General features: G+C 44.4%; 1 protein-coding gene across 1 annotated transcript in view; it reads left to right on the forward strand.

The window, feature by feature from the left end:
- The first annotated feature begins 5,811 nt into the window (after window positions 1-5,811).
- The window catches only part of SMU2 (RED family protein), a 34,575-nt gene continuing 26,265 nt past the window's right edge, over window positions 5,812-14,121 (forward strand). The window contains exons 1-3 of the mRNA XM_087392728.1: window positions 5,812-6,194; window positions 10,558-10,635; window positions 11,723-11,869. Coding sequence (XP_087248854.1) covers window positions 5,974-6,194; window positions 10,558-10,635; window positions 11,723-11,869 — 446 coding nt within the window. The 5' untranslated portion in view covers window positions 5,812-5,973. The remainder of the gene's footprint in view (window positions 6,195-10,557; window positions 10,636-11,722; window positions 11,870-14,121) is intronic.

Raw genomic sequence — 14,121 nt, forward strand, 5'->3', positions numbered from 1 at the left:
GATGTCCTACTCTCCTACTCTGTACCTCTGCTACTCTTACTCTAAACCTCCAAACCTTTCAACCCCTACTACTCTTGCTCTAATCCTCTACACCTTTACTCTAGACCTCTAGGTTACTACTTCAAACCTCTAGGCTACTGCGCTATGGCTTTGAACTATTGGACTACTATTGTGAACCTTTGCACTTGCTATCCTACTCTAAACCTTTGCACCTATTACCTTGTTTCGAGGCTTCTTCCTATACTTGTTGTCCTGCTTTGAAAAGTTTTACACTCCTACTTTTCATCTATGCTACTCTACTATAAACACCTATTGGACTTGACCTAAACCTTACAACTCCTATTTTGAACCTTTTCTACTCTCAATCTAATCCTTTACTACTCTTGATCTAAATGTCTATATCTCCTTAAGATCCTACACTACATCTCTAGTATACCAAGTTGTAATAAAGTAAGAGCATTATAAGCAACAATGAGAAGAGACAATGGAGTAAACATACCAGCAATAATGGAAGTACAAATATATGCCTATTCCACTTTGATACTTATTTATGAGATACCATTCAACAAAATAATTGGGGTAATGAAGGGCTTTTCCTTCATTGTGAGTTAAAGGTTTCGAAGGAGGTTCCAGAGTTAAGTATACAGTACATGACGGAGAACTCTTCTCCCTTAGACATGTTGAAGGGTAAGGGTTGAGAAGCCAATCTGGGAGTATTAGTGTTTTAGAGAAGCATAGGAGTGGGAGAGAAGGGATGTGTAAGAGAAAACACAACTACATATTGCACCCAAAGGGATGCTTGTTAACGAAAGGGAGGGCAAAAAAAGTGTGTCAGAGTCATTTGGAGACACATGGTCCAAAAAAAAAAGTGATAGAGTGGTTGAACGACTCAATTCTAATATTTGAGTCATTACTAGGTCTCTAAACGAGTCGCTATTGGAGTCTCTAAATGAGTCATTAAGATTGGGTGGCAAAATGACCTTGGTAATGACTCAAATCACTTGTATTCCAGGGTTTATGATCTAGTGCTGTGTCATTTTATCTCTTGCTGCTACCATTTCTCCCGCCAATCTCTTGCTGTGCTGCCATTTCTCCTTCAATCTCTCCTTCAAACTCTCTTATGTTCAAACTCTTGCCTTTCATCTCTTGCTTTCAATCTCTCCTTGAGTTGAAACTCTCCTTCAACCTCTTGCCTTCCATCTCTTGCTTTCAACCTCTCTCCTTCCATCTTTTCCATTCAACCTCTCTCCTTCCATCTCTTGCATTCAAAATCTCCTTCAATCTCCTTCAAGAGAGCTCTTGCATTGCTTCAAGAGAGCTTTTGCATTCCTACAATCTCTCTTTCCTTCAAGAGAGCTCTTGCATTTATTCAAGAGAGATTTTGCCTTCAATCTCTCTTTCCTTCAAGCTCTCATGCATTGCTCACTTGCTTCTTTCCTTGCATTGCTCTCTTGCTCCCTTGATCATTTGAATTGTGTCCCATCTTACTCCTTTTTCATCTAGTTTCCTTATCATGGATCCAAGTAATCCCGATTTCGATCTATTGGCAGTCTTGGGAGCATTACTACATGCCACAGGGCTACCCTCACTTGATGCGGAGTAGACTGTGCATACTTTATACTCTCTTTCTAGAGAGCAATTATCGAATACAATTCAATATTTGAATAGCTCTCAAACCAATGCCCGACAAGATCTTGAGAGGCCCCTATGACAATTAGGGAACCTAATGAGACTTGCCAATACAGTGAGATACCACATGCTTCTAAAAAGGGCAAGGACAAGGAGCCAGTGGAGGAGAGAAGATCTAATAAGTTAAGAGCAAGGCTATAGTGGTCCATCTTCACATGGTGACTCAAGTAAGATAGTATCGAAGAGCATGGGGTGCCATTCGATACCACTGGATCCTATTCCACCATCCCATGTCCACTCATCTCCAAATTCCACAAATATTCCTAACATGACAAGGGTGGAGGGAGATTCTCACATTCCGATCGACATAGTATTAGGATGCATTATTGTTAATAATGCCTTTGGAGCATCCTTTCATCGTCGATAGATGCGAAACCTTGTCAGTGTAACATCCACATTTACAAGGAGTAAGTATATGTTTTTCCAGATGTTTTATTCAAATTCTTGAAAGATAATCTAGTTTCACTAATTTGTTCAAAATGTCTTGTAGGCGACAAGTGGAAGACAACAAGAAGTTTATCATTGCCCAATTGGAGAAGGAGTTTGGCAATGGATGGAATCACAATGCAATCCTCATGGAGATGCAAGAGCTCCTAAAGCATCGACGTGATAGTGCCAAGTACAATTTATATCTTGGAACATGCATGTTTCATTGTAGTATGGGATAAATGTTTCCCTAATTCAAATTTATATTGCACTTATCATTATTTAATGCTAATCCCAAAGGTGGGAGTAAGTTGAATATCAAGGATGAGATAGGGCAATGGCATGGATGGGATGAGAGAAAGTGATGGGATAGATGGGATGACATGAGGGGATTGAGGGGATGGGGTGAGTGGCATTAGATGAGGGGAATGGAGATGGGTAGTGGATGAGAGGAAGGTAGATAGAATATGGATGTAGATGGAAGATATATGAGGATAGATGGGGGATGGAGATAGATGGGATATAGGGAGTGGGTACCAAGTAGATATAGATATGGGCTGCATATGAGCTAAATTTAGGGGAGAAGCATATAGGAGTATATATGGATTGCATACTTGGGATAGATGGGGGATACATATGGGCTAAAATGGGCTGAATTTAGGGTGAGGGATAGATGAATATAGGAGGGAGGTTTGGGGTGCATGTGGTGTTGGAAAGGTCACCTACCCATCTATTGGACTTCAAATGGGAGGGAGACCTCGGGCAAGATTTTCCCAGAGAAGAAACAAAGGTGGAGAGGGGGCTACCACATGGGTGGCATCTCATAGAGAAAGAGAAGAGGCTGCCACATGGGCAGCACACATGCTGCCATGTGGGCAGTAAGCCAAGGCACATACCTAGAGGTACAAAAGAAACCTAGCTGCCACGACGGGACTCGTGAGTGGGTTTCTCCACCCCCTTCCACTCAGCCCCCTCCCCTCCCAGTCCCTTTTACTCCCTCTCCTTCCACTTAGCCCCCTCTTCTTCCACTCCGTCTCTTTCCACTCCCTTCGTCTGAGCCCCCTCTCCTTCCACTCCCTTCATCTGAGCCCCCTCTCCTTCTACTCCCTTGAACCTTCTCCACTCAGCCCCCTTCCCTTCCACTCCCTTCTCCACCCTCTTCCACTTAGCCACTAAGCCCCCTCTCCTTCTACTCATCCACCTCTCCTTTTACTCAGCCTCCTCTCCTTCTACTCCCTTCTCCGCTTAGCCCCCTCCCCTTCCACCCCTTCCACTCATCCACTCATCCCCCTCTCCTTCCACTCCATTTAGCCCCCTTCTCTCACTGAAGTCTCCACCAACAACCCCCCCCCTCCCCCTCTCTCCACACTCCCTCCCTCTTCTCTTAGCCCACTCAATGGCTCCTCCAAGAGGCATTGACACGGACCAGAAATCCAAGTGGTGGAATGAGGTGGATCCCATCTCCAAGTACGACAATTTGAACAATCTAAGAAATGGGGTTGATTTCAATGCAATCTACATGAAAATTTCATCAATTTTGTCTAAATTTGCAATTGGCGAACCTTCAATTTAGGAGCTAATTCAGCATGGCATTGAATCTACAACTGACCAACCATGAATTTAGGAGCTCATTTAGCATGGCATTGAATCCACAACTGACCAACCATGAATTTAGGAGCTCATTTAGCATGGCATTGAATTAAGTGTAATTCAACACGGCATTGAATTAAGGCTGATTCAGCATGGCATTGAAATAAGGATTTTGATAGTTTGCGTATATCTTAACTTATCTTGGCCTGCAACTCACATGATGTCTACCGGATGTTTTTTCTTTTTTCTTTTTTTTTTGAAATTTTTAATGGGTTAATCATAATGATGGGATAATCCATAACATTATCCATAGGAATGTAATCCTCAAATCTTCACTTTGTGAGCCAGGTTCCCTTTGAGCCTCCTTGATATATAGCTATGTTTGAAAGCAAGCTTAGTTATTAGTTTGCAAGATTATGGCTGCAGTTTAATCTATATAAATTTTCTTTGGGGGACCGGCCTCTCAACGTAATTTATCTCAGTTGGCCTCTCAACCTACTTCAGTGTTTTTGTTTTAACTCTCAATTAAATTCATATTTCCAAGATGCTGAATCTCTAGGTTAACTGTGGATGGGTGTTCCTAGCTACGATAACAAGCAGTCAAGGATACCGACACCTCCAGTCCGAAGATGTAGTTGTGTCTATACTAACATCTCTTCTCTTGGATGGATGCAGGTAACAATCCTTGTCGCTGGAACTCCTCTCATCCCAGTAGCTATGAGGTGCATCTTTTTAGAAATGTCCCTTTAGTAATGTATCTTTGATAACTAATAAAGGTTATATTTCAAAAGAGTTGCAAATTCGATTCTCTCTTAACCAAGACAGAACCATTACGTGTCTCTAGGAGTGAATTCCTAGTCCTAACTCCCTCTCATCCTATCCTCCCTCCCTCCTAGGCCGTGTCGCCTCCCCTTGGCCAACCCTTCCTTCCGATTGCCTCATTCTCCCATGTGCTTGTTTGGCTCTCCCCTCCCCTCCCTAGCCCTCCTCTCCCCAAGTCCTCCCCTTGCTTACCTCCTCTTTGCTTTGCATATTCCTCACTTGCGTGGTGCCACCTGCCTTCCCCTCCCCCCTCCCCTCCCCCTCTAGGTAGTCCTTTCCCTCACCCCTCTCCTCTCTCCCTTGGTAGTCCTTCCCCCCTAGGCAATCCTTCGCCTCACTCCTCTCCCTCTCCCTCCCCACTCGCCCCTCTCGTAGCGCTGCGGTAGGTTGTGTTAGGTTAAATTAGGTCTGGTTAGATCAATTTAAGTTATGTAAGGTTTTGCTACGTTTAATCAAAAGTGCTTAGGTTAGTCAGAACTTTGCTTTATGTTAGAGTATTGCACTTAGCTTAACAAAAATTAATGCCAAGTTACAAATGCTTTTAGAGTTGGTCTTTTGGCATGACATTTTTGTAGGCAAAAATAGAAAAATGTTGGCTTTGATATCCTGGTGATCTGAGTTGTAGATTGTAATTTATAGAGAAATGTTGACTTGGGTATCTTTCTAGTTATAGAAAAACGTTGGCTTTGGTATCATGCTGATGGGAGTTGTAGATTGTAAACTAGAGTATTGCTTGACTTTCAGACACATCACTTTTGTAGGCAAAAACTAGAAAAATGTTGTTTTAAAAAAAAAGGTAGTGCCTTCCGAGGCCTATCTTGTGGTCGAGAACTCATGCACGCTCACACTCATCCACCCGCCTCAACCCCCAAGGCTAGAACCCATTGGCAAAAATATCTTGGCTTTTGTATCTTGCTGATAGGTCGGGCACGTGTGGCTCCCATCGCATTCTATCAAGAAAGTTTCATGTCGGATGTAATGGGAATCAGGGGCACATGTAAGCCTGAAGCTCACTGGATCCTATCGGATTTATGGGCATTTGTTTGGATTGAAATCCTATAGGCAAGAGAAGTGGGGTTTTTGGGGCCTATCTAGTGGTCGAGAACTCACACACGCATGCGCACACACCCACCACGCCTCAATCATCAGGCTAGAACCCCATTGGCAAAAATATGTCGACTCTGGTATCTTGTGGATACGTCATGAAGGCGGGAAGCTCATCGGGGATTGAGATGGTGTTCTTGATTCCTAGTGGAGATAGGTGTGATGCCAACCCATTGGACATGCCCCTTGCGTGGGTGTGTAGTCCATGTGCATTTGAAATTTGCCTAAAGTCTACCGAAAAATCGGAAAACATTTCCCAAAAGATTATATAAGGCTTTGAGTAGAAGTTCTGTTCTTTGTAGCTGAGGCAGATTGGCGCAGAAATTCCTGTTGTGATCGAAGATGGGGATCGCGGTAGATGCAGTGGATGATTTCGATGATATGCCCATCTCCAATCCTTTGCCCCCCCCTCCTCGCCCCCCCCACAGGGACCGTAAAGACAAGGACAACTCCAATGGAGATGATCCCCGCTCGCAGAACCTTTCCAATGCTGACTTTCGCCGCATGGTCATGGAAACCCCCCGCAAGGTCGAGGAGCCTCACCACAAGGATCGTTCCCGCAGGTGCCGGTTTCTTTTTGCTTATTTTAAAGCTTAACCTTGGCTTTCTTGTTGTGGGCTGAGTCGTGACGCAAGTGTCAAACCGCCCATCGGCCACCTGAACAGTGTGCGCGACGAGAACGTATTCAAAGTCCTTCAAATTGCTAATGAAGTCAAAGGGTACATTAAGGCAGCAGCAGTGCCTTATAAGACGCTCAACTAGTTCACCTTCAGTTCATAAAGTTTCGTATCCTTACGATAAGGAGCATTATGTTTTGCCTCAAAATCATTTGGAGACAGCTACATCGTTGAAACGAAGTGTTTCTGAATTGCCTCTTCAGGGTTCGCATATCCCCTAATATGGATCAGGTTCTGTTCCTTGGCAATGGAACGCGTGCACTGCTCTCTCTCTCTCTCTCTTCCCCCCCGTGAGTGTGTGCGTACTTTTCAGATTATTACAAATTAATAAAAATCTGTTTATTTCGCTATGATGATGGAATGAGATGCTATGCTATCATATCGAGATCCATCACGATTTATGAACAGCCCAATTTTAACAGCACAATGTACCAGAAGCTGGCTGGCCGTTGCAATAGTGTGTGTGAAAACTGAGATGCCTGCGCGCTCATGTGTATGTGTGTTGTGTATGTGTCACTGCTTTTGCTTTTTCTTTTTTTCTTTGTTTCTAAAACTATCAATTTATACGAATGGATGTATTAAGTCTCATAAAGCCCATATGTTAATGGTACAAGGGAAGTGCCACAAGTCAGCGTACCTCACCTAAGGCTATGTATTCCAAGTCTCCTCTAGAGGCAACACCCCTCACATAAGATTACTTATTACAAGCCAAAGCGAGGCGAACACCTTCACCCTTCTTGTAAAACATAAAAGTTAACAAGGCAATTAATTGACAGTGATTGCGCTGGATTTCTATGCAGCTATATGAGTCCAAGGCTTGCCAAGTGGTGAAGGCCTATCTAAAGAGGAGGCTAGTAGAGAATTGGGACACCGAGGCGGCATGGTAAAGATTCATCTACTACCTGCAGCAGATAGACTTAAATTATAAGCAAAGGCTCTTTGCTGGGGGGATGGTGAAGCTGTACTTACACAAGCGGCTGCCCAATAAATTAATGAGAACAATTAGTTGCATTATGGACAGGGTCCCAATGCCGCAGGTGCTAAACCGGATGATGGGATAGAATAGACCTGCCAAATATGTAATCGAGAAGTATTGGAAACTGAACCACATTTCATGGCATGCCCGGCATACTAAAAAAATACATCAGATTTTGCTACCTCCAGGCTAGTTTTTGTGGATTGATCCAGCAAGAGAGCAACAGAGCCATTGGAACTTACTTTCTGGACATTCTCAAAACAACCAAAATTAGGAGGAACACAAAAATATGGGCACCAGCCGTGAAGAGGAGGTGGAGGAAAAGCTTTCTTCACAGACCTTGGGGTCATCGCTGTGAGTTTCCATTTTGTCACGAAAAGCATCCACAATGCACCTAGTCACAATGGTCTCTCGCCAGAGGTATGAGTTTCTGAAATTGCAGCAGAAATGCGAGCAGAAACGGAGAGCAGAACAAGTGAACTGAAACAGCAAGGAGATGTGAATGGAGACAGATGGAAATGTGCAGGAGATGTCAGGGAAAACTCTGCATTAACTGCTGAAAAAACCCTCCACAAATGCTGTGGTAGATGACTAGAGTAGGCGACACAAACTTGCCAATGAGCAGGCTGAACAGTTGCAAAGGACTACCAGAGAACTTTAAAACAAATAGGGGCTGCAGACAACCGACCCAGTCGGGTGGTGGGTCTTCTTGAACCCCGACCCAGGTCAGGTCGGGTGACCTGACCCTTGTTCAGCCAACTGACCCGACCTTGGTCAGTCACAATGCTGGCCTGGTTAACCCCAGCCAGCTGGCACATTACCAGCTTAAAACAGGCCCCTAACCAGCCCTCTAACCTGCCCCTAATCCATGCTAGATGCCTTGGTAAACAGCCCCCAAACTAATAGAGTAAACTACACCTTTCCAGGGCGGGCACACCCACATAGAAACCCTCTCCCTGGTCGCCATATAGGACTCACAAGTGGATATCGAGGGAAACTCTCTTCCTCGCGGAGACTTTGTTGTAGAGGGATGCCAAATGCTCCGAAATCCTCTTTGGGAGCGTCATGTGCTTGAAAGTTTCTCTGGACCTCAGCAAAAACCAACTAGAAATGGTTAAAGAAGATAGGCCTTCTTCAGTACGCAAGTCTACCATAGAGGGAATAACTCAATATAATATCCATCTCCACCTATTTTATATTACTTCTCCCATGGGCTTTGAGCCATATCTCACTAAATGCAGCCTAGGTGGAGGGGTGGCACATGGAGGAGCCATGCCACCTTACACAATTAAAAAAAATGAAAGAGTGCACATAAGCATTTACCCAATCCCATAATTGGGCCAATATCGTTACCTCATTTTGCTCAAGAATGCCATGGTGCTCCGCATTCGGATCTGGCCTTGCAACTCCCACAAGGATGAAGTCAGCCAGTTCTTTACTTCACTTTAATCAGTGGTGTTAGATTGTAGGACGGACTCCGTAGTTGCTGCCATCCAACTGACGGTCAACAGGAAATGTGGGAAGAACTGGGATTTTGAGTTGCTTCTCAGCCATCTCAAAGGGGAGGAGAACTAGCTCTTGTCAAAGGGAGGGGGGGTAGGAAGGAAGAAGAGATAGGATGGCTGGGCAAAGAAGAGAAGGGAGAGTGGAAGGGAATGTCGGAAGACAAAAGAGTTGCTATGACACCTTTTGCAACAGTCTTCTCGCTTTCGTCCCGGACGGGCCATGTCTTCAGATTGCCTTCTTCAACGGCTTTACTTGCACTGAACTGTCCACACGTTCCAGCAGCAACTCCATCAGCCCCAAACGCTTGCTGGGATCAAACTTTACATGATCTTTAATCCATGCACGATGCAGTAAGGGTTGGTGGGATATGGGCACCAACGATATCCCATAGTCAGCCTAAAACTCTGAACTGTTCACGCCACAAATGCCTGCCAACAGCGGTCTCCGAACAGCAGCAAACTCCAAACTGTCCATGCCTCAGTCTAAGCTTTTAGACGATCTGCTGCTTTACACCATGCGAAAGTGCAGTGGCAATGTGAGCAGAAACTGAGAGCAGAGCAAGCAAACTGAAACAGCAAGGAGATGCGAATGGTGACAGATGGAAAATGCACAGGTGTACAACTCCAAGGCAGAACTGCACCTGGTAGATGACTGGGGTAGGCAAAAGACTGCATCACAAATGGGCAATCAGCAGGCTGAACAGTGCACAAAGGACTGCCAGAGAACTCCAAAACAAGTACATTCAACAAAGGGCTGAATGTCCTATTTATAGTGTGGGGGTAGGGGCTGCAGACAGCCGAATAGTCAGTTTGGGGGGAGGGGGTTGCCCCAGCACCAGCCTGAAACAGGCCCTTAACCAGCCCTCTAACCTGCCCCTAACCCTGGTTAAATGCCCTGGTAAACAGCCCCCAAACTGAGTAAACTACTCCTTTCCAGGGTGGGCACACACACATAGAAGCTCTCACTCCATGGTCACCATAGAGGAGATGACTAACTCTAACATACATTAGTGGGCATGATCTCTTCCAAAAGCTGATGCAACACTTGTCTGGGGTTTTAAAGATGGTTGGATGGAAAGGTTAAGAAGTATGGTAGCCAACAAGATTGGTTTTAAAACAGACCTTCATGGCACTTGCCCTCATGCAACGGTGCGCCATAGTGAGGAAGGTTGATTTTAAAACCGACCTTCATGGCACCCATCCTCATGCGACGGTGAGCCATGGTGAGGAAGGATAGAAGAACCTTAGCCATGGAGTATTGGTCATGAAGATCAGTTTTAAAAGTGACCTTGGTGTCAACTATCCTTATGGAAGGGAGAACCTTGGTCATGGAGCATGGTAGCCAAGGTCAATTTTGAAACTATGGGGCATGGTAGTCAATTGCATATCCGAGGCACCATTCCTATTTGCAAATAAAAAAGTTTGAAACTCTGAGTGCTGTCTGTGGTTTAAGAGTCTTTACAGTCATCTTAAAGAGACGTTTGACAGTTATCAATGGGTGATATTGGGTGGTAGGGAGGCTGAATTTATCTTTTGTATGATGCTTTAAGGTAGGAAATCTTTCCGTCTGTGTACCCATTTGTTCCTTTGATGTGGTAAAGACTAACATGGTTGAAATACAGACATCAAATTCTCAAGGGGCATTTCATAGTCTTTATCAGCTTTTCTGTTTATCACGTAATTGGGTTGTTTTACGATGTCTGCTATGGAATTGTCATCTATAAACCTAAATTACAAGGCTATTGACATGACACTCATCTTCCTGCAGCCGTTTGAAAAAAGTGGATGATGAGGAAGGGGAAGGTGACAAGCGCAATCAGAAGAAGTTTCGTCTCAAACCAAAAGAGTGAGTATTAGAGAAGCCATTGACAAGGTGCCTGGAGATCAGAATTCTCGTTGCTAGTTTTTTCAGTTGATTTTTGGCTCTTTCTGACCATATACTTCCCGTTTGTGTTTGTAGCCTCACATGCATGCCTTGAAATTTTGGTGAGAGCTCCTGTATAGGCATCCCCACTAATGTTCTACTTTAATAAAGGAAATAAAATGTCTAAATATAGCATGAATGTATTGCTATATTGTATGTTCAGGTTGCCACAGCTTTGACAATCTAAAAAGGTGAATGCACGAAGGGGCTTAACGGAAGAATGGTCAAGTTGACTGGTCTTTTTGTATAATTGCAAATCTCTCTAAGATTTGGAAAGTGTTCCCTTTTAGAAGGAGACTGCCTGTGTTTATTGGTCCATATCTGAGGAAACATCACCTTCACATGTGACCTAACTATGAGAGGCTTCATTTTATATTCTTGAGAAATTGGTCCTACCACATACTTTCGTCCTATAAGTAATAGTGGCTTTCATAGCAGTTTTGACAGTGCATTTCTTTCCATGAAGGTGTGCACGTGCACACATGCAGAGGTGCAGACGTGTGTCCATGCATGCCTGCATGCAGGCAAATGCATATGTAGTCTTCTGCCCAGATGCATGAAAAAAAAGCTGTATGTATGGTACTTTAGCTGAACCTCAGTCTTCTTCCCGTTTTACCAGTCTTCTGCCCCGTTTTACCAGTCTTCTGCCCAGATGCATGAAAACAAAGCTGTATGTATGGTGCTCTAGCTGAACCTCAGCAGCAATGCTGTGATTTAAGCTAGCCAACACGAGGAAGATACTGTTTACTACACATTACTGAGTTGTAATGGTCCATGTAAAACTCTTAGCTGGTACAGCTCCTCTCCTGATAAACATAATTAGCCCAAGGCTATGTCTCCAGAAAAATGATTCTTATCCTCACATTGAGAAACATACATACCAATCTATCTGTGGATCCATTGGGAACTGGCAGTAAACGGGTGCATTATGTGTAGGAAATGATCAGAGAGTTCGGTATATGTATATAAGGATACTAAACTTCGCTCTATGCTCTGATAATTTTTGCAGGGAAGAAAAGAAAGAAGAGCTGGACCTCCCCAAATATCGAGACCGAGCTAAGGAGCGTAGGGAGGACCAGAATCCAGATTATGATCTCACTGCAACTGAGCTGGGTTCTCTTCATGCGGTTGCACCACCTGGTACAGTTGACTTGAGGTAGGGTGCTTTCATTAACTCTCCATGGTTAATTTTGCCAAAGCTAGTTTTGTTATTGAGTTGATTTATATCCTGCTTCTTTATTTGGACAAATTAACAGCTTCAGGCTATATCCTCGACCCAGGGAAATCATCGATCTGTTGTATTCTTTTGTTGGTCCTGATAATCAGGGTACCTGTGCTTCTGGTCAATCCTTTTGAGCGGTGGCCTCAATGAAATTTAGAAAAACAACCAACTAGGAATTTGATATCTTTGTATAGTATAGATTGCTCTTTTACAATTGAAGGATTTTGAAATTAGATTTACTCCTCTTTAACACATATGCAGTACAGTTGAGGGTCACTTGACCAGAATCAGGTTTAGGAATGAACAAAATGAGAAATTGCTATTTTGAGTAATCAAGACTATACAGTTTCATGATTGAAGGCATTCTGAAAGTTGATTGAGTTGCTCTTTTTGTATGCACAAGTATGCATTCATTGTAATCAAGGACAACGCAGTAGAGGCGATGGAAGAAGATAGCCAGCACAAAACAACCAGTCTTGCAATGCTAGGATGCAATGGAGTTCTTGGGAGCGTAGCCCGAAACTGCTATGTAACAATCATGAATAATATTCTATTCTGAGAAGTGGACTGGGATGGCTGTGTTAATCCAGTGGCTCCATTGATGTGTAGGAGAGCATGGGGCAGGGAGACGTAGGGCATGTGCCCAAAAGAAAAGGTAAGGGAGGGGACTGCCACACGGGCAGCACCTCACAGGGAAAGGACAGCCAAAAGGGGCTGCCACATGGGCAGCACGAGCTGCCATGTGGGCAGCACAGCAGCCTGGCAGAGGCGCTTCAAGGACTGTCTGTACGGGCTGAAACAGGCCCCTAACAGAGGCGCACAGGAGGGTGGACTGAGGCAGCATGTGGCGCAGCAAAGGCACACATGTGTGGGCAGGACAGGGTGCCGGAAAGGGGCGCAGCAGAGGCGGGTGTACCAGCTGGAGGGTCGGCCATCTTTGAGGGGATGGTTGGGCTGGTTGGAGCCAGCCAACCAAGTGTTATATAGGCAGACAGAAGGGGCTGGGACCCTGCCTTGGAAGGAGGGCTAAAGCCCTTGGAGTGTGAGCCAAAGGCCCTGGAAAAGAGATCCTCAAAAGGGGCATTTTGAGGTAGTAAAGTCGGTCAAGGAGGGGCTGAGTGGGTTGGCGAGATCTCCACCTCCTGGTCGGTTTTTTCAGCAAGGCCTTGGGCCTATAAAAGGAGAGGCTCTGGGCCTCATTGATCATTCAACAGCTCAGCCATCAGAGGAGCAGCAGGAGCAGCTGGCCTACATCCAAGAGGCAGAGGAGACTAGGAGTTGCTGCAGACAGTTAATCTAGAGCTGGACCTTGGCTGTCTTCTAGGGCGAGCAAGGTGTTTGGATCTTTGGATGGAAAGTCTACTTATGCTTGAGGTGGAGCATGCGGACTCGAGTCTAGTGATAACTGGCAGAGAGGAGAAGGACCTTGTGGTAAGATTAGAGGACCACACCATTGGTGGGACTTTGGATCTCTCTCTTTTGTATTGTGTCCATAGCTTTGGACAGAAATATATTATGTTGCCCTGACTCCTATATCATCGAATGAGTCTAGGTTCATTGTCTAGTTTGCACATCTATTCTATGCACATTAAGTTAAGAAGTTTGTGATTCCACACCTCACACCACACTGTGTGAGCTCCTGGGCAATTCTATCAGTCTTCCACTGTGTGTACCCTCTGTTGGGTCATTTCTAACAAGGGATTCATAATTATGGTGCTTTGTAACTCGCTGCAATTGAGCTCAAGTTTTAATGTGAGTGCTGAAATCAAAGGAGGCATAGCAAGTACATGGGGAAGAATAAAAAAAGACACCAATTGAAGATTGAGATACAGTTGTGCGCGCTGTGAGTCTTTTGTGTTTAAGCAGCACATTTCCCCTATCAGTTACCTTTCGAAGCGTTTTGAGTTTGGGAGAGGCTAATTTGAAATATTATCATCTTCACAAGCAACTGTAGCTTGGTTGAAGAGAGTATCGACTACTTTTCAGTAGCATAGTTACCAGGGAGTGGCACTCCGACATCTGGAACGTCTGGAATGCTGTTCCAGGAAGCAGGCCGGCCCCAGAACGGCCCTGGAACGTCCTTTTTTTGCTCTTTGAAAGTTTCAAATGAGTATTTTAGAGCTTATATAGAAATTTTAAAGCTGTAAAATGTAATTTTCTTTCATTTCTAACATAGTTTTATGTCA

This window comes from Dipteris shenzhenensis, chromosome 21, assembly GCF_047967505.1.
Source record: "Dipteris shenzhenensis isolate YYH24624 ecotype China chromosome 21, Dip_SZ_1.0, whole genome shotgun sequence".
Taxonomy (NCBI): domain Eukaryota; kingdom Viridiplantae; phylum Streptophyta; class Polypodiopsida; order Gleicheniales; family Dipteridaceae; genus Dipteris; species Dipteris shenzhenensis.